This window comes from Peromyscus maniculatus, chromosome 8 (assembly GCF_049852395.1).
Source record: "Peromyscus maniculatus bairdii isolate BWxNUB_F1_BW_parent chromosome 8, HU_Pman_BW_mat_3.1, whole genome shotgun sequence".
Lineage (NCBI taxonomy): Eukaryota > Metazoa > Chordata > Mammalia > Rodentia > Cricetidae > Peromyscus > Peromyscus maniculatus.
Genome location: NC_134859.1, coordinates 18,615,452 through 18,634,759, shown reverse-complemented (window position 1 = coordinate 18,634,759; position 19,308 = coordinate 18,615,452). Strand labels below are relative to the sequence as shown.

The following is a 19,308-nucleotide window of genomic DNA, read 5'->3' as shown; positions in this document are numbered from 1 at the left end:
GAGAATCTGTCCACTTGCTGAAGAGAAGTGGCTTTAGGGGTATGTGTGGCTCCGGAGAGCCTTCTGCCTGAAAAGCTGGTCCTTGAACTGCAGTTCACAACAAGTATTTTTGACTTTCTGCATCCAATATCCACGTACCTGGAACCAGTTCAGGTCTGGGGTGGTACATGACTTTTTTTTAAGTTTGTTTTTGTTTTTGTTTTGTTTTAAACCAAAAGCCAAAAAACCACCATGTTCTCATGTAGCTCAGATTGACATCAAACTTCAACTTGTTATGCGGCTATGGTTAACTTTGATTTTCTGATCTTTCTGCCTCTCCCTCTTAAGTGCCGGCATGTGCCCCCATTCCCAGTTGTATGCAGTGTTGGGGACTGAATGCAGGGCTTTGTGCACCCTGGGCAAGCACTCTACCAATAGCTACTTCATTAGACCAAAGGTTGGCTGATCTGTCAGTCTTTTTTGTTTGTTTTTGTGCAGGGCACTAGTGAGGACCTAACCTAGGGTACGAGGCATGCTAGGCCAGCATGTTACCCACCAAGGACTATCCCCAGCTTCATGTCCTGTTTTTTGTGGGGCCTGGCTGGAGGGAGGCAAAGGAAGCATGTCCTGGACAGGGTGCAGCCAAGGGCCACACAAAAGCTATTGGGTGGGTCTGCGAAACTCTAGAAGGCCTGGTGCCAGCGAGGGGCCCATTTTCCATAAGGGCACATCGCTGTGGTCAAAGGCTGAGTGGAGACAAAGGACAAGGGCTGCTATCAGGAGACAGCTGGACGTGCAAGGTGCCCCTGGCTCCTATGTGCCCATCATTCTCTGCAGAACCTGGGGCTTGGAGACATCCTCTTTCTCTCATCTCTGGGCCCAGAACCTTCCAGAGACAGGGACTCCCGGAGGGGTGAGGACTTTTCTTTTAAGGGGGTGTCCTGGGATGAGGACACAGATGATCTGGCCTGGGCAGGCAGGGACCCAGATGGACAAGCCCAGAGTTGTTTCCTTACATTTTTGTTGCCCCTTTTCTCCTCCAAGAATTCAGGTATGGCCTCCAGGCCAGGCCAGGCCAGGCCAGGCCAGGGACACATGATGGCCCCAAGTCAGGCCCCTCAGCAGGCCCAATGATTCCTAAGAGGCACTAACAATATCTGGAGGCCTCTAAGAGTCTCAAGAGCTACCAAATGCCCCCATCCCCAACTCAGTGTCAGGGTCAGCTGGACAGGTGCCCAGACACAATGTTTCCTGATCCTTCCCTTCTGGAATTGGTTCACATCACTTCCTGCAGGTACAAGTCAGTGCTGGGCCCCGACCTCAAAATTGGTCCCCAACCAGGGGGGGCCAATAAACTCTAAACCATCACTGTTGGGGGCAGCAGTGGCTAGGCTTTCTAGCTGGCCAAGTCCCAGTGGGGCTTGATAGATGTGAGGTTGTGCTGGTCAATTTTGATGTCAATTTGACACATGCTCAAGTCATCTGAGGGGAGGAACCTGATTTAAGAAAATACCTCCAAGACATGGTGGCAGTGGCCTATGCCTCTAATTCCACCACTCAGGAGCCAGAGGCAGGGGATCTTTGTGAGAATGAGGCCAGCCTGGTCTACAGAGTGAGTTTCAGGATAGCCAGGGCTTAACAGTGAAACCTGCCTTGAAACTGTCCTCTCCCTGGGGGAAAAGAAAAGAAAAGAAAAAGAACATGCCTCCATAAGATTGGGCTTCGGGCAAATCTGTAGGGCATTTTCTTAATCAGTGATTGATGGGGGAGGGCCCACTCTATTGTGGGTGGTGCCCTCCCTGGGCAGGTGATCCTGAGTTCTATAAAGAAAGCAAGCTGAAGCCGGGCAGTGGTGGCGCTCGCCTTTAATCCCAGCACTCAGGAGGCAGAGCCAGGTGGATCTCTGTGAGTTCGAGGCCAGCCTGGTCTACAGAGCAAGATCCAGGACTGTAGCTAGAGTTTTCCTGCCTTGCCCATGTGGGACTGGCGGGTGACAAAGATTTGTCCTGACTGTGGGCAAGGAAAACTCAAGCTACACAGGTCAGGCACCAAAACCACACGGATAAACCTGTATCGAGGGGGAAAAAAAAAAAAAAGCAGGCTGATAAATTCTATAAGCAGCCATGGGGAGCAAGGCAGTAAGCAGCACCCCTCCATGGCCTCTGCATCAGCTTCTGCTTTCAGGTGTCAGCCCTGCTTGAGTTCCTGTCCTGACTTCCTTGCATGATGAACAGTGATGTGGAAGTGTAAGCCAATAAACACTTTCTTCCCTAACTTGATTTTTGGTCATGGTGTTTTGTCACAGCAATAGGAACCCCAAGACAAGAGACCACGATGAACACTGTGGACAGAACACCAGGCCCAAGTTCCTAGGAGCCACAAAAATCGGCTTGGGAACCCAATGGGCAGGGCCAGTCCTGAACACTAGCATTCCTGGAACTCTGTCAGACTTTATTTACAGATTTTAAAACTGTGTGTGTATGTGGGAATGCACGCGGTTTGTCTGTGCCGGTGCTTGTGAAGGCCAAAAGAGGGCCTATTGGATCCTCTGGAGACTGAGTTACAGGCAGTGACTGAACAGTCTGATGTGGGTGCTGGGAACCCAGCTCCACTCCTCGGCCAGAGCCGGCTGTCGCCATAACCAACTACACCAGGATGAGACTCTCCTGTGTCTTGACCTTAGTTTCCTCATCTGTAAAATGGGCAGCCAATACTTTTGGAATTCAGGTCTTTCATGTGTAAATTATGGAAGACCAGAGTGACTTGAATGCATGAAGTCATGCCCTGTCCGTCCCCCACTCCCAACCACGAAGGATGATTGGTTTATATTTCTATTCAGCTCAGTAGCAGATCAACAGGGACTTCGACTGGGTGGCCCTCAGGACAATGAAACTAGGCAGTGGGCTTGAGGGGAATTTGGAAGTTCCCAACAGGTAAGAGAAACAGGCTGAGAAGTTCTGAGTGGTTTGTACTGATAGAAGCAGAGTGCACCAGGAACCCTGGCTAAATGCTGGCCGTCACCTCAGTTTCCCTGTCTGTCTAGTAGGAACACTACTATGACTCAATTCATAGGGCTGCTATGAGGAGTCAATGAGTTGATCCACACAGAGCTCTCATTTCTGGCACGAAGTTATTATTATCTAAGGCCCTAAGCCTCAAACATCTATTGTTAATTTGAATAATTTCTGAAATCATGGTGAGCCCAGGAGAAAACATTTGTTTTCACAAGTTCATCAGAGGCTGTATCTCTCCAGCCACAGCCCCCGCCTCCACCAGACTCCTCAAGGAGCACTTTTAGTAAAACTCCCCTCAGGAGGAAGACCCACCCAGGGACCAGACCTTCCTTCCACAGGCCTGGGGATGCTGGTGAGGGGTGGACACTAAGGGTGTGAGTGGCTAATGGGTATGAGAGAGACCCCACCAGGACTAGCAGACAGTAAAAGGCAGGAAGAGGAAGCCAAGGACACAACCTGAGGGCTGCAGTTTGTGGAAATGTTTTAATTAGAGGATTTGTAGATACAGTGGTTAATCTGTGGCCCACAATTCCTTACCAATGAGGCCTCATGCTGGGATACCCTCCTCCCCACCATCTGAACACAGGATGGTCACAGACCAAGTTCTCATGTTACAAGATTCACATCTCTGGTAAGCCAAGGACCGTGGTACAAAAGGAACATTTCATAGCTGGAGTCACTACAGTTTGCTAGAAACATCAGTTACTTTAGAATACTTTTAACTATAAAATATATTGAATTTCCATATATTAACCATATACATGTGAACCTATTACTAAATGTAGTCAGTTGTTACAAAATAAGACATTCTGAGAGCAGGCTACACACACACACCAGCCTGAACTCCCCGGGGGAGGCCCCGAGCCACCAACTGCAACTGTCCGTCCAGCTCAGCTCCGGACTGGATTTGTGGCTAAACATACCCAGTCCATACAGGTGCCACCAGCTGTGGGAACACAAATCCCTCCAATTTCAGAGTGAAGACTCCTGCTGCAGACCTGGGCATGGGCCCAGCCCTCCCTTGCTTGGTCCCTGAACTCGAGTCACTGGTGACTGGTTCCCATGCCAAGGGTCTTCCAGGGGGTCTCAGGAACAAGTCTGATGGAGCCCGTGACCACCGGCAATGTCCACTGCACCTCCCTGTGCACTGTGAGCCCCAAGATCACAGACCCAGCCCGGCCCAGGCATGGGCTACAGCCTACTGCTAGGTAGCAGCTTCACCCCAGACCAGGTCCAGCAGAGTGTGTGGACAGTGGTACCCGAGGTAATCCTGGGCCGAGGCCATGCCCATGCTGGTCCTTTGGGTTGTAGGGTGGGATTGAATGCAGGCCAGGAGGTGCAGGAGCTGTGTGCTCAGGTGCTCTAGACAAGGACCTGCTGTTTGCCAGGGCCGGTGGCAGGGCTGCCTTCTCCAGGGTGCAAGGGCAAGGGCATCAAAAGGCCTGAAGCCAGCTATCAGGGCCCACAGTACAACTGGCAGGCAGGGAGATCAATACAGGCAGGCCACTGTGTCCTTGGCCCTCACTTGGTCTGGATCAGCCAGTCTTTCACCCTGCTGGGTTTATGAAGGCCGATGCAGATTCCGACTTCTTGAGGGTCTCATGCCGCCTGGTACCTTAAGGCCCAAAGACCCAGGTGGGGAGAACAGGACACACCTCTGTACATAGTCCTATTTACAAAGAGCCAGATGAAGATGGAGCTGCATGGGGCCTGGGCACAACTCTAGCAGAAGCTGTGAGAACTCCTAGGTGCTGGTCCTGGGGCTCAGCCTTGGAGCCTGGCAAGGGCTGCAGCCATATAAGGAGGCCAGACATAGTGAAGTACCTCCTCACATTTTAATGATGATAATGCAACAAAACCTTTATATAAACAGTTTATTTACTCTAAACAGCAACACAGACAGAACGCCATATAAACACAAAGGAAGTGGTGCAGAATGGAGATGCTGGCCAACTTTGGATCTGAGGCTCATAAGCAACAGCCCAGGTTTCTGAGGAGGACGAGGGTGGGGAGGGAGGGACAGTGTGGTTCTGTCACACAGCCAGCTGGAGGCCAGAGCTCTCAACAGTGGGAAGCATGCCTGCATCCGAGCGCGAAGAAACTAGCTCCTAGGGGCTTACCAAGTACAAAAGTTTATCATTTTACAGCAGTTGAAATACTGACATCAATATTAAAATAAAAGCAAGTTTTACATAACAATCAAAAATACAAAAGACTGAAGGAAGAGACCCTGTATGAAAAACTGGGGCAATTCAGCGAATTGAGACTGTATATGCCAGTGGCGGAAATGGAAAATGGCGCCCGCTCAACCCTCCCAGGCGACTAGTAACTGTACGCAGCGACTTAGATCTGCAAAAGGTTGTAAACAAGTTCTTGCCAAGCCAATCCCTTCCTCGTCATGGAGCCACAGGGCCGCTGCTTATGAGGGGGCAAACTTCTTCGCTTGTGCTCGAACCCTTTTCTCATATTCCACTCTGTTTTGGCTGAGGAGGTCAAGAGAGAGAAGACAGTTAGACAGGGTGGTAACACGACCCGCCCGGGGGCAGGGAGGCGAGGTGGTTGTACCCAGCAGCCACCGGGACAGGGGAGGGACAGAACACAGACGGTCTTGGCTTCCTGCACTGTCACTACCTGTGCTCTGTCTATCCTCTGGGGAGTCAGGGTCTTGTCTGTGCCCTGGCTGGAGTGCAGCGGCCCCCCAGCACACTCCCAGCACACTCCCTCCCATTGCTGCCCAGTAAGTGCAGTCTGCTGGCTCCACCACCGGGAAAGCAGACCAGTGGTGAACTCAGCACATCACAGCCTAGAAATCTTGGCTAAACTGACCTCCTCACCTCAGTCTCTCAGTACAGCCAGGAACCCAAGCGTGTGCCTCCACCTAGCAAGTTTAGCAAGACTGGTCTGAATCAGCCATAACAACCAAGCACGAGACAGCGCTATCAACTAAAGGACAGCCCGTTGGCACTAGGTTTTGCTCAGTTCTGATAACAGGTAAGAGACTTTCAATGTGGAAGGCATGAGGCCACTGTTGACTTCATACCTAGGCCGGCCTGCACTATGCATGGGAACAGAAAACTGACATAAGAGAACAACATGACATTTACAGGCTGGGCTCCTTAGGGCAGCAGTTCTTGGGGGTCTCACTGGATAGCCTGAACTGCAAATATCAGTGAACTTGCCAAGTGCCTCTAGAGCAAGCCTGAGCCCAAGCTGCCCGGCCCCAGACTTTAGACACTCTCAAACCTGACAGACAGGGTAGCCTAGGTGCAAATGAAAGGTTCTTGTGCCAAGGTCACCCCAGAAAGGCCCAGTACCAGAACCCTAGCACGGAGGGCATAGTACTTAGCAGCACATGCTAGTCCTGGGAGGGGCTGATGAGGACAGCAGCCCAGCCCTCATCCAGTAGTACTGCTATTTACTAAACAAGGACACTGACCAGTGACAGCAAGGCACTAGCCACTCAGGAAAGAGGGACACGAAGCAACTACATATATATATATATATATATATATATATATATATATATAGTGACAACAAGCAACCAGTGACAGAGATCTGGGTGACGCAGCAGAGAAACCCCACCACTGAGAACTGCAGTAAGGGCTGGAGGAACAGAGCGCATGTTACCTAGGAGGGAACCAACCCCTCAGGCCAGCTGGGAACAGAGCTAAGCACCAGCACAGGGACCGGCTCCAAAGGCCTGGCAGGAGCCTACCTGCTTCATGGGCTGCACAGTCCCTGTGCCAGGAGGCACACAAGCCAGTAACAGTATCCCTCCCACACAGCGGTCAGCGCACACAGCAGGCAGTGCACCGAGTGGAAGACACGTCCCCAAGGTACCAGTGACAACTCGACAGGCCTGCCTTGGCCACCAGAGAGCAGGGCACAGGCACCAAGGCTGGACACGCACCCAACTTTCCCCTGGCCTCTTCCCTGAAGAGGCAGTGCATACACACTCCTGCTTCCTCTTCCTGCCTAGCTCTTGGGAGGAGCAGACCCAGTGGAGTGATGGACCTCATCAGGGCCACAGGCTAAGACAGGTGCCCAGGACTCTGCTCCGAGGACCCTTGCTCTATTCCTTGGGGTGGGTAGAGGGTGGTGCCCGGGACACAGGGAGGGCAGCAGGTTCAAGGTCCTCGTAATGGCATCAATCTGGATTCCCAGCCAGAGTAACTCCAGTGCTTGCCTAGAGCAGCAGACCCTTGTAGACAGCACGAGCGAAGCACACACAGCATGTTTAGTTTGGCATCAGTTCTCGTTCCGGTGCCATCCTAATGCAGAGGCAGACAATTCTTTTGTGCCTCCCTGGAAGTCACCAGACTCCCACCCTAGCTTCTTATGGCCCCATACATTAGCCCAGAGGATGGGGGTGGGGTGGGGGTCCAGGGCACCAAAAACATGGGACCTCTATTTTGAGGGTTTTCCTCGCCTCACAGCACTGGTTCAATCGTCATTCAAATTCTAACTGAGCCTCCCTCAGCAGATGCAAACCGAGCCAAGAGCACTGTGCTCCCATGCAGCAGACGACAGCTCTCCACACCTACCACAGATCACTAAAGGTCTGTCCACCAGCGCCCATCACCTGTTCTCTATCTGCCATCTTGTCTGTCATCATGCTCCAGTCCCGTTCTTGCTCAGGGTAAGTAAGCTCTTTGTACATACAGTTCTGTTGCTGATAGGTCAGATACGCACAATTTCCCGGATGGTTCTCCGACCACATCCCACGGTCACCTAGTGTAGTGCTGCCACCCAGTGGGAGTTCGTGCCTCTTGCTCAGGGCCTCCCCGAGGAAGACTGTTAACACCCCAGAGCTCTTATCTGACAGGCAGCCAGTCTGCACTTCCAGGGAAGGCAGGTTAGCCAGTGGGCAGTTGCTACTAACCAGTAAATTGTGTAGGCCTCTGCTTGAGCTGGGTCTTGAATATTTGGTTCATTTAGAAGTTCTTGTATTCCTAATAAGATCTGTGGGAGAAACAAAAACAAACAGCTAATGTTGATGGGGCCCGGGGTGGGTGGGGGTGTCTGAAAAGCTGCCTTGGCCACTGTGAACAGGACAAACACATGGCAGCGTGCCCAGCTGGCCACTCCATACCTGTTTGATCGTGATAGCTGGCCTCCAGTCCTTGTCTTCCTCCAGGATGGACAGGCACACTGTGCCAGAAGGATACACGTTTGGGTGAAACAGTGGCGGCTCAAATTTACCTGGAGGACAGGAAGGAAAGGAATACTTCTGGAGGCAGATGCTGCACCCCAGCCAGCCCATGCTGCCCTTGCCTGCCTCTCGACACCGAGTACCTTTCAAAGAAACTCAAACTCAGTAGCAGAGGGGCCACAAAGACAAAGATGAGAATACACCTCTTCCTCCTGAGCCACGCCTAGATACACCAGACAACTCTGTCTTGAAGAACTGGAGCAGCCAGAAGGGACTCTGGCCAGGAGCTGAGGCACCTGAGCCTATGGCCTTCTCCCATGTCCCTAGTCAGTTTTAAGGCTGGAAGAACAGGCCAGAATAAACATCCCACAGACCTTCCCAGTGTAGACCACATCCCAAGACAGGCTTCAAGTACAGCACATTTCTTTACACAGAAAAGTCTGCATGGTAAGCCTCACGCAGGCACTCTCCACAGCTGATACTTGAGGACTTGCCTCACTGTGACCTAGGCAAACTTCTGATGTTCTCAAAAATGTATACCCAAAAAATGACAAGTCTAAAGGCAGCCTGGCTTATCAGCACATGAAGGGGTCTGGGGATGGAGCTCTGTGGCAGGGCACTTCCTGGTGTACCTAAGGCTTTGGACTGCTAACAAATGGGCTGGGCAGCTGTGGTGGCACACCCCTACACCAGCTACTTTGTAGCACAGGCAGAAGATTATGAGTCAAAGGCCAGTCTAGCCTCTTAGTGAAATCTGTTTTTTAAAAAATAGGGGTAGGGTTTAAGGTTAAGAACACTGTGCTGCCAGAGGATCTGGATTTAATTCCCAGGACTCCTATGGAGACTCACAACTGTTACGGGACCTGGGGAGGGTTTTTGTTTTTTTTTTTCTTCGACTCAAGGTTTCTGTGTAGCCTTGACTGTCCTGGAATTCACTCTGGAGACCAGGCTGGCCTCAAATTCAGAGATCTGCCTGTCTCTGCCTTCCTAAGAGCTGGGATTAAAGGTGTGTGCTACCACTAGCAGCCAGTTTAAACTCCAATTGTCCATGAGCTTTGAATAACAAACAAACGTGGGCCTGCAGCTCAGTGATGGAAGACCTAGCATCTGTGAGGCCCTGGTTCAAGCCAAAGCAAAATAAACACAAAATTAATGAAGAAAGACAAGACAGAATGAACATCAGCCACTCATGCCAAAGCTCACAGGAAACTCCTAACTCTTCTGCACAAGGTCTGTCCAGAAGGGCTGTGGTTTACAGTGTGTGCCTTGTGGTTGTGGGTTTCTGCATACCACTCGAAGCAAAGCTGTGAGAAAGGACTTGAATGTGACTTGTGCCACAGGTCCACTGACGGGGGAGGGAGAGGGCAGTGGGTGCCAAGGTCCTCAGCTAATCCCATCAGGCTCTCCAGCTCAACTGTCTCACAACTGGGCCTGAGCCTCCGAAGTCTTGGTTCCCATCTCCACAGAGACCCCTGGCAGCTGCCTTAAATTGTCATTACTTTAAACAGAGGAGGACATGGTGGTGCACACCTTTAATCCCAGCACTCAGGAGGCAGAGGCTGGATCTCTGAGTTCGAGGCCAGCCTGGTTTAGAGATGGAGTTCCATGACAGCCAGGACTACACAGAAAAACCCTGTTTCAATGTCCCCCCCAAAGATATATATATTTTTTAATGCACGAGGGTATTTTATCTGCATGTATGTTTGTAACCATGTGTGTGCAAAGCCCATGGAAGTCAGGAGGGTGTCAAATCCCCTGGGACAAGAGTTATAGCCAGTTGTGAATGATCAGGGAATACTAAAATCCAACCTTGGTCCTCTAGAAGAGCAGGTCGTGTTCTAACCCACAGAGTCAACAGCAGTTCCTGGCAGCCGCTTTAAAGGCATGTCTTGTCCTGTGCCCCTTACTGTCTTCTCAGCACAAACCCCCTCCAGCAGACATTTCTCTTAATTCAGGGCTCATCCTTGTCTTCTTTTAATTGCACTTTTCAGCAAATTCAAGTTTAATCTCCTGTGACAACCATGTTGCCGTCTTCTAACGATGACCTGCATTTGAATCTCAGCTACCAGGCCCCTCTGCTTTTAGCCTCACTCCAGAAGAACTACTTTGAGAGGTATGGATCAAACGTTAAGGAGTCCACCATTTGGCTGTCTGGGGGATTGATAAGCCACACCCTTGCTTCCCTGACTCTCGGTATTTCCCGTGCTGCTGCTAATGCACGCCTGCAACAGTGGACCTCTGGTCGTCACCACTGAGGCTTCCGTAGCATCTCCACTGCTCAGACCTAGAGTAGTGGCAGGCCAGCTTTAACGGTCACGGCAGAGATCTTCCTGAGAAACAGCTAACCCTTACACTCTGCAGCAAGTGCCCAAGAGCTCCTGCTGCCCAGTTACTGTTATCTATCTTCCTCTTTTATGAGGGGTTTACTCTACTTCATGGCTGCTTAAGTCCTTGGTAACCTAAAAGACCCGGAGATTTATGAGGTGTTCTCTGCTCCCTGCATCTCTCTCACTAGCTACTGTCTAAAACTGTCTTAACTCCAGGGCCACAGATAGCCAATCCCTATGGCCAGCAACTCTTATACTTCCTTGGTGAAGACCTTCCACCCCAAGATCATGGAAAAACCTCTGGAGCCTTCTCCAAAGCTGACCTATTCCCCATTCACTTGGTTGAGCTGAACCTACAGGCTGTGGCAAAGGGGACCCCCATCTCCTAAGCAATCCCTGGCAGTTTCATCACATATTTACTGGGTAGGTATGGCTTTTCTGGACTATCTACTCTGTTTCATGGTCTGCTTGCCCTGTCTTTGCTAACCATGTCTTGGTAACTGGTGATCCACCCTGCTAACAGGTTCGGACGATCTTTTACACCGGGTCTCCAAGACTCTGCCCTTTGCATCTCCACACACACTCTGGAGCCTGCCTGATTGAATGGGACACCCTGTGGCATGTGCAGACCAGCTAGAAGGATGGTCATCTTCCTATATAGTTGCTGTGGGTATCCTGGGCTTCTCAGAAATGTTCATAGTTTCCAGCATCTAAGACCTCTCTCTCAGGGTATTTGGTGCTACTGTGAATAGCTTAGTTTTCAAACTTCCATGAGCTACAATCCATTTCTTCATTCACTTCTTCCTCGTAAGAAGTTGCATCCTGGTTTTCCTTGCCTCACTGTATTTGCTTAGGATTCTGGCGCCACATGAAAGCACGAGACAAGCAACTGTGTCTGTCTTAATCTTAGATACCTATCCCCTAATTAAAAGAACGCAGCCGGGCAGCAGTGGTGCACACCTTTGATCCCGGCACTCGGGAGGCAGAGCCAGGCGAATGTTCGAGGCCAGCCTGGTCTACAGAGTGAGTTCTAGGACAGCCAGGGTTACCCAGAGAAACCCTGTCTTGATCCCATCCCCCCAAAAGCCCACTAATAACAGCACGGCAGAGAACAATGAGACACAAGGTGATCCCCAAACAGAGCAAGACTCTATTCAGTGGTTCCCAATAAGCGATGTTTAACTATTCCTGGTGGGGTCACTGCAATGGGCAACATCTCTATTTACAAACCAACTGTGAAAGCTCAGACCTGGTCTTATGCTGGGCAGAATTGCCTCCCAAAGCAAGTTCTGCTGACCTCTCTAGCCTTCTGGACACAGTCTAGCCTTCTCTTTAGACCTAAAGGCCCGAAAGCTCATCACTTAGGCTGCACACAGTCTCTTACTGGTATGCTGGACACAAATGGGAATAAACAGAAGAATGCACAGACTGGAATGAGGGAGATTCTTCTCTCCTTTAGTATTTTGAATTGAACTCAGGGCCTGATATATACCAACCACTCACCCAACCTAGGGGAGCTTCTAGATTCCTGCTTTCCTACTCCCCAGTGGCACCTGCGGGTACCAAAGTGCCCAGGAGCTTAAGCCTGGAACTCACAACTTTCCCTCTGACACATGCACTTCTATCCTGGGACTTGTGACTCAAAGCAACTCACCAAAACTGCCTTTGTCCCAGCACTGACACCTGCTTGCTGGGCAGAGCATCCACAGACATGGCTCCCAAAGGCAGGCTCTGGGAAGGGGACTGCAAGCTCTCTGCAGAACTTACATTTTGGTGGTGAGGACGGATAGTCATCTTTGAAAAGCATCCGCAGTTTGAACAAGCCTCCTTCCCATGGCGTCTGTGGGAAAGGAACTAAGGTTAGTGTGTGGCTCACTTGCCCGGCTAAGCCCAGAAGTTCCCCCAAACCTAGGTCCTTTGGGCCTGTTCTCTGACTGCCTCCACACCATCTGTACCTCTGGGACTGAAGACTCCCACTGTGCCTACAGGGAGCTAGACAAGGGCCTTCTTCAGGTAGGATGGAGGCAGAAGCTGCCTTAAACACATGTAGGGGAGCCTACCAGATGCTGGAGGGCTCAGGACCCAGTTCTTGGGCAGCTGAGAACGCCAAAGAGCTCAGCAAACAAAGCCAGGCCCAGCAGCTGAGACCTGTCTTACTTAGTCAAGTCAGCGCCTTGGATCCCACCCCGGGAGGGACAGTCTTCCTACCCCATCTCATGTGATGGAAGCCTCACCCCACACTCTGCAATAGAGCCTTGTACAGACGAACCCATGGACCCCAGCCTGCATTTCTGCTCAGGCACTAAGCTGAACCTGGAGGCCCTAGTTTAGACAATGCCTGAAGTAACAGGACTCTCCCTCTCATATACTTTACATGTTCTGGGCAAGGACAGACAATTGGTAACACTGAGGCCAATGTGCAGCAAGACACACAGCCTGTGCTCTCCAGGGGCACCTTGCCATTGGGGCTCACCACTTTGTAACCAGCAACCTTCACCAGGGCTGTTCACTAATGCAATGACTTGCCAGGGTCCAAGCCTCCCTACTTCCACAACCCACTCCTTGGCTTGGCGAGGGCTGTGACCTGGTGGGCTAGCTGCGGTCAGATGTCATAGATAAGTGAACCCAAGTCTCTTCTAGTAGTTCTGCTCCCTCAAGTCTCTTGTGAAAAGTTAGGTACAAAGCCAGTGGCAGCAGCCCTTACCCCCTTCTTTCCAGGGATAGCGCACTCCCAATTCATCAGGTTCATCGTGCCATCAGGGTTCTTTGTTGGGACAGCCACAAAGCCCTGAGAAAGAACAGTCACAAAACAAACCAGCTCAGAGAACAAGCCTGGATCTCACCCAGTGGCTACAGGCTGAGCAGCAGGGAACACAATCCAACAGAAGGCCCCTCCTTGTGGCACAGAAACAGAATGCTCCTTACAAAAGGGTGGTCCTTCCTCCAAGCTTTCCTTTCCTGGGCAAGTCGGCTGAGGGCGATCCCCGACATATTCAAAGTCCCTGGAACAGAGAGCACAGAGGAAGGGTTAGGTGAAACACACACACACACACACCTCTCTGCGCCACCTCCCCACCCTGGCCAGAGGGCTGATGGGCAAGCTGCCTTTATATCCCTCAATAAGAGCCCCCCAGAACACCTCCAGGTAGGCAGGTGGGGCACAACTGCTGGGAGGGGCAGTGAGGAGAGCCTGCACAAAGGCTGCCCCCACTCTACAGTCAAACTGTCAGGACACTGGAAGACACTGGAAGACACTGGAAGCACTCACCTGAGGCTAGGATGTGGTCAGTGGCTCACCTCAGCACCACACCCCCGCCCCTCCCCAAAAGGTAGGGTGCTAGCTTGGGAGTGAAGGAGGTCGAGGACAAGGTACTGCCCTCACTCTAGGACCACAGCTCAGAATTAGGCTCAACAGCAGGACAATCACTACGCCTGAAAGCACTGGTGAGAAAAATCTGATCCACAGGGCAGAGAGCAGGGTGAACTTCCATAGGCAGCCGACTCCAAGAGGCTAGACTAACCTCTCTGCTTCCTGCTATACTATAATGGTCCTCAGGCTTGTCAGCTCAATCCAGAGATTTGCCCTGTGACCCCGGAGAGGAGGAGGGCAAGCCTCACCAGGGTTAACAGCATTTGCCAGGGCCCATCTCAGCACACCTGGACAAGACCCTTAGGTTCCACCCAGCACGGGTAAAGGACCGTCCCCACCTGGGCCCTTAGCCTGCCATCACTTTGACTGTGGCTCCAACTTTTTCTTTTCTTTTTAGTATCACATGAGACAGCACCCAGAGACTCCCAAACCTCCTGAGCACTGGGATCTAGAGGTGTATGGATCACAGGGAAGCCAACCCCTTGAGCCAAGGCTCTAGTAGGCCAAAGGGTATCTTTCTGAAATGGTTCACACTGAGCTGCTTCTCAGAGGACAAAAGCCCCACATATGACCCCAACACTTCAGGCTTCCATCATTCTCATGTGGGGCTCCTCTGGGCTTATGGGCAAACTCTCCCAGCAGGACTAGCACCAGCTCAGCCTATTTTCAGCTCAAAGCGGTCCCCGACCACTGGGCTGTCCTGTAGAATCTTCACTCTGAGGCAGAGTCTTCAATCACCTTAGGACAAGAACAAGATTCTTGATAGGACAGGTTCCTGCTACAGCCTCTTAGAGATCTCAACCAGACCCCCCAAAAGTTCTTGCTACTTACACTTAGCTCAGGCTGCCTGTCTTACCTGCAAAGTCACAACTCCCCTAGGAATAACTCTGCATCCCTGACCCAGCCAGGGCCTCTACAGCTCATTTACCTGCTCAGAGGCCACGATCCCCATGCTACAGGTGGTCTGACTAGATATGTACCTCTACCTGTGAGCATAGTTGTTCTCTGACACCCCTAAACAGACACACTGGGTCAAAGTAATCTGGTAGAACCCTCACTGAGGTCCTTAGGTGACTTGTTTTGGGATTATAGGCATGAGCCATATCTGGCTTCTAGACAGCTTCCTACCCCCGTTTTTGAGACAGCAAACACAGGTGTAGACCAGGCTGGCCTTAACCAATTTGCCTGCCTGAATGTTGACATTAAAGGTATGCACTACCACACCTGGCCCTAGGCTGCTTTTGATGACTTTACTAAACACACAAGTACAAAAGGGCTGGGACTGCCATCAGGGGCGGCACACCGCCTAGGAGCCCAGGTTTCAGGAACTTGGGTGAGGTCACCATAAAACAAACACAGCCAATTGGTGGCGGCACACACCTTTAATCCTAGCACTTGGGAGGCAGAGGCAGACGGATCTCCGGGTTCGAGGCCAGCATGATCTACAGAGTGAGCTCCAGGACAGGGCCACAAAGAGAAACCCTGTTTCAAAACTAACCAACCAACCAAAACAAAACCCTAAACACCCAGTATTGGTATTTTTAATACCCTATACACTCCCAAAACCAACACGAAGAAAAGAAATTCTTTAAGAAGCACCAGCCACCAGGACAAGCCTGTGACAGACAGCCCCTAAGTGCCACAAACTCCAGTCCCTGAGCCCAATATGTATACATTAAAGATGCCTCTCTTGACCTGCCCCCAAGTCAAGATAAAGGCTCAAGCTCAAACCCAAACGTTCCTTGCCCACCACAGGTGTAGAGCCTCTCCAAAACAAGCATGGCCGTTAAGGTTCTACACCAAACCCCCAAGACCTGCCCGAGTAGTCTCAGAAAACACAAGATCCAGGTGGCACTCATCTGAGAGGGAAAGACAGGCTGCTGCCCACAGGGACTCACTGTGGGAAGAGGTGCCACAATACCCAGGTGATACTGGCCCAACAAACATGGCAGGGAAGGGCCAGCTCTGAACTGTCTGGATAGAAGGGCACAGGGGCGGATGGGGAACACACCCGAGGACGTCACTGGCTGGAGCAGAGCTCGGAAGCCTAGGGCTTCACTTCCAATACGCCCCACTTTTCAACTAGTTCTTCTCAATGGACAGGCCTAATTGCATCCCTGGGCTTCTGGGAACTTGCCCTCCTCGGGCTTAGGGGCACAAGCACTGTAGCTTCCCCAACTGAGGGCAGGCTGTAGAGGAGCTGCCATCCCTGCCCAGCCAATCAAATGGCAGAAGATCCCAAGCAGGTCTGGGCAGGACTTCCAAACAGGTTCCTGAACCCCTGGCCAGTGCTCTGGAGACAGGAACCTGGGATACTGTGCTGGACAAAGCTGTTGGGACAGTCATAGCTGAGCTCAGGAGAAAGGGGCCGGGCCAGAGAGCTCTGTCCTAGCAGCATCCAACTGTGATTATCCTAAGTGTGCGCATGGTGACTCATGATCGTACACTCATTATTAAGGAGGTTGAACCAAGGGGACCACCAAGAGTTCAAGGTCAACCTGGGCTACAAGAGATGTGGCCTCAAAGGGATTGAGAGGGGGATTTGAGAGACGGCTCTACAATAGCTCTTAAGGCCTTCTGCCCCACGGTCATGGAAAGGAGCACTGGGGATACACCTGCAATGAGCTAGGCAGAAACCTGGTCCTCCAGACAGTACCGCGGCTCCCACTGGCGCTCCAAAGGCCACTGAAACACAACTTGCCTTCCCAAGTTAACAGCCACTTCATGAGCAGGAAAGTTTTGTGATGCAAAGACAAAATAACCCTCAACTACCAGAGACGGAGACAGGCAGGGAATACAAGGCTAGGCCGTCTTTCCACATCAGGGCTCCGGCATGTACTATCTGTCTGGCGACACCACATATTTCAGAGCTACTTACCGGTCAGAGAGCATGTGCAAGGTGGCTTGTCTCCACCCACCTCGACTTACTCATACGCAACACGGGTACCAGGTACTAGGGCTGGCGCGGAAAAGGCTAAGTGGCCTCTTCCACCAGAATGCACACTGCTGGCCCTAAGAAGCCTTCACTAAGGCTTTCTTAAGTTTCCAGTGGCAGAGACAGCCAGAGGAGGGCAGGACTGCCATCACCCACAGCCTAAAACACCTTTAGGAAATCAGAACAAATTCCCCTGCGATGCCCGTTTTCTGTTGCGGAGGCAGGGAACTCAGCCACTAAAGCAACAGTTCCTTAAGAATAAAGGGCACTGGGGCAGAGAATGTACAGAAGACACCCACAAAACCCAAAGGACCAGCCCAACGTCTGGGCAACCGACGAACCGAGCAAGCCTCCTGCTGTGACTCCGGTGCTTACAGGCCGCGACACGGCCCAGTGCCCACGGCCTTCCTGCACTCGCTCCCGCTCGCCCAACCACTGCCCCAGCACCGCCCAGAACGTGGCTGGTGGCTCCTGGAGAGCTCAGATCGTCTGTGGTGGGGTCGGAGGGACTCAGTCCGCCAGGAGGAGGGGGTTAGTAGACCGTGTGCCCAACCCTGCACTCGCCCGGGGCGCAGCGGCTGGGCCCCAGGGCTTCGAGGGCCGAGGCTTGGAGGCGGGAGGAGGCCCCGGACAAGAGGAGGCCGCGGCGGCTCAGGTCGGCACCTCCCGGAAGCCTACAGGAAACGGCGACAACGCGGGGCGAGGATCGGAGTGCGCGCGCGGGCCGGCGGCGGCTCACCTGGGCGACCGCGGCCCGGACCGTCGCGGCGGTAGAGGCGGCGGCGCTCCTTTGTCTCGGGACTTCCCTCCGCGCCCGCCGCGCGCAGCCCGGAGCGCAGGACCCCAGCGGGCGGGGCGGGGCGGGGCCTGAGCGGGGCTGCCCGCCGCGCGCCTGCTCCGCGTACCGTCGCTCCTGCCCCGCGCCCTACGCCGTCTATGCAAGCACGCGCTCCCCGCCGCCCACGCTCGGCTGCCGAGCTCCCGTTGCCCACGACCGCCTGCAGAGCCCGGGCCCGGGGCGCCTGTCCAGGCAGGCGGCTCCCTGAACGGCCGCACTCTTAAAGGGGCCGCGTCCTAGGCTCGAGGGAGCGTCTGCAAACTCCTCTTCGGGATAAGCGCGTCCACTCGAGGACACGCCGGCGAGCCGTGTGGAGAAAAGGAAGCCGAGATTCCCAAGGGTCGTCCGGATGCTCAGAGAGCACCTTCCCGGGCACAGGCCCTGGAGGTATCCTTGGGCTTAAGGCCCCGGTTCTGGCAGCAAAGATTACTGAGGCCTAAGCATCTTGGAATCGTCGCAGGACGGTACCGATCCCTGGAGCATGAGCGCGCTGTGAAACTCCCTGCAATTGGCAGGCTCCGGGACCTGGGCGGGGCGTATCTCGAATCTACCCAATGAACTGGCCTCATACAAAGGGTCAAACGCATGCAAAACCGACGGGAAGCGAAATGTGGATGCTCCCTAACTTACTGGCTGGCCCTTGGTGGGGGAGGGGAACGAGTCTGAACCGTGGGGGAGGGGCAGCAGCCGGGAAACCACCCCCACCCCCCCAGTCCCCGCCACTACCCCGCAGCCCACACCTGCGTTCTACCTGAACCCCCTGCGCGGCTTCTGCTGGCCCTGCTGGACACGTCCTTGTCGCGCTGTGGCCTGGTCCAGTTTCCTCAGCCCGTCCTCAGCAACCCAGCTCCCTGCCCGGATGCCTCCTCCCCGACGGGACGGGTGCTTAGAACCGTCGGCTGGCCCCCTGGTGGCCACCCTGGCGCCTGCTCCACTATTGGGCACGTGCCGAGACCTTCCGGGGCCCGTTCCAGCCGACCAGGGCTTCCTGGGATCTTTGGACTATGTGTCCTGGGGACTCCAGGAGTGACCAGCCTCTATCTGTCCATCTGTTGGTCTGTCCATCCATCTACTCACCACTCGGCCCCTCCTTCTTGTCTTGCCTTCTGAGGCTGTTGGGTGCTCCAGAACAGGGGCCGCAGTCCCATGTCCCTTTCCCACAACTGCCCCGTGTTCCTTGGAGTCCAGCCTGTAAATTCCTCCTGTTGTTTTGGAAGAAGAGTAAGATCACAACGAGCACCAGATCCTGAGAGACCTTGGTCTCTCTCACTGGGGCTGAGTTGTAGGCAAGGTCAGCTTAAGATACAATCCCCTGCCACCCAGCTGGTGACCCCAGCAGGTCTGTCCCCCACTACAGAAGGCATCTATTTTTGATCTGCCCCAGCCTGCACAGCAGCTTCCAAGACTCCTGGGCCCTCTGTTGACCCGGGACACCCCTGGCCTGTGGGTCAGGGACCAAAGTCATCAGCACATTGTCTGGAGGTTCTGAGTGGCCCAGTAATTTTTAAATTTTTATTTTTTATTTTTAGCTTAGGGTCTCATATATTAGTCCTGGCTGGCCTCCAACTCAAGGATGACCTTGAACTCTTGTTCCACGTGATTCCACCCCCCAGTTGTTGTACAAGTAACACTACATCTGCTTTGGAATCTACGTTTTTAGCCAGCACCACAGTTGAGCCTGATCTGGACTCAT

The 19,308-nt window shown here is 52.9% G+C and overlaps 1 protein-coding gene across 14 annotated transcripts; it reads right to left on the bottom strand.

Moving 5' to 3' along the window:
* Positions 1–3,457: 3,457 nt before the first annotated feature.
* Ube2i (ubiquitin conjugating enzyme E2 I) lies at positions 3,458–18,791 on the bottom strand. 14 transcript variants are annotated; one of them, XM_076578140.1, is made up of 7 exons: positions 18,693–18,779; positions 13,398–13,474; positions 13,177–13,260; positions 12,240–12,312; positions 8,086–8,195; positions 7,876–7,955; positions 3,458–5,476 (listed from the first exon to the last, which is right to left on the bottom strand). In XM_076578140.1, the coding sequence occupies exons 2-7, from the start codon at positions 13,461–13,463 to the stop codon at positions 5,413–5,415; spliced, it is 477 nt and encodes a 158-aa protein (XP_076434255.1). In that variant the 5' UTR covers positions 13,464–13,474; positions 18,693–18,779; the 3' UTR covers positions 3,458–5,412. The 14 variants fall into 14 exon arrangements, with proteins under 14 accessions (XP_076434255.1, XP_006978857.1, XP_076434252.1 ...); XM_006978795.4 differs by having other exon boundaries at positions 18,367–18,697; XM_076578137.1 differs by lacking the exon at positions 18,693–18,779 and adding an exon at positions 18,356–18,625.
* Between the last annotated feature and the right edge of the window lie 517 nt (positions 18,792–19,308).

What these genes read in the sequence shown, in the direction of transcription:
- Ube2i (XM_076578136.1), bottom strand. Translation starts at nt 13,463, where the DNA reads ATGTCGGGGATCGCCCTCAGCCGACTTGCCCAGGAAAGGAAAGCTTGG. An exon ending in CTATCCCTGGAAAGAAGGGG is followed by an intron (nt 12,313 to 13,176) that starts GTAAGGGCTGCT and finishes CCTTTCCCACAG; the next exon opens with ACGCCATGGGAAGGAGGCTT. An exon ending in TCCGTCCTCACCACCAAAAT is followed by an intron (nt 8,196 to 12,239) that starts GTAAGTTCTGCA and finishes CCTGTCCTCCAG; the next exon opens with GTAAATTTGAGCCGCCACTG.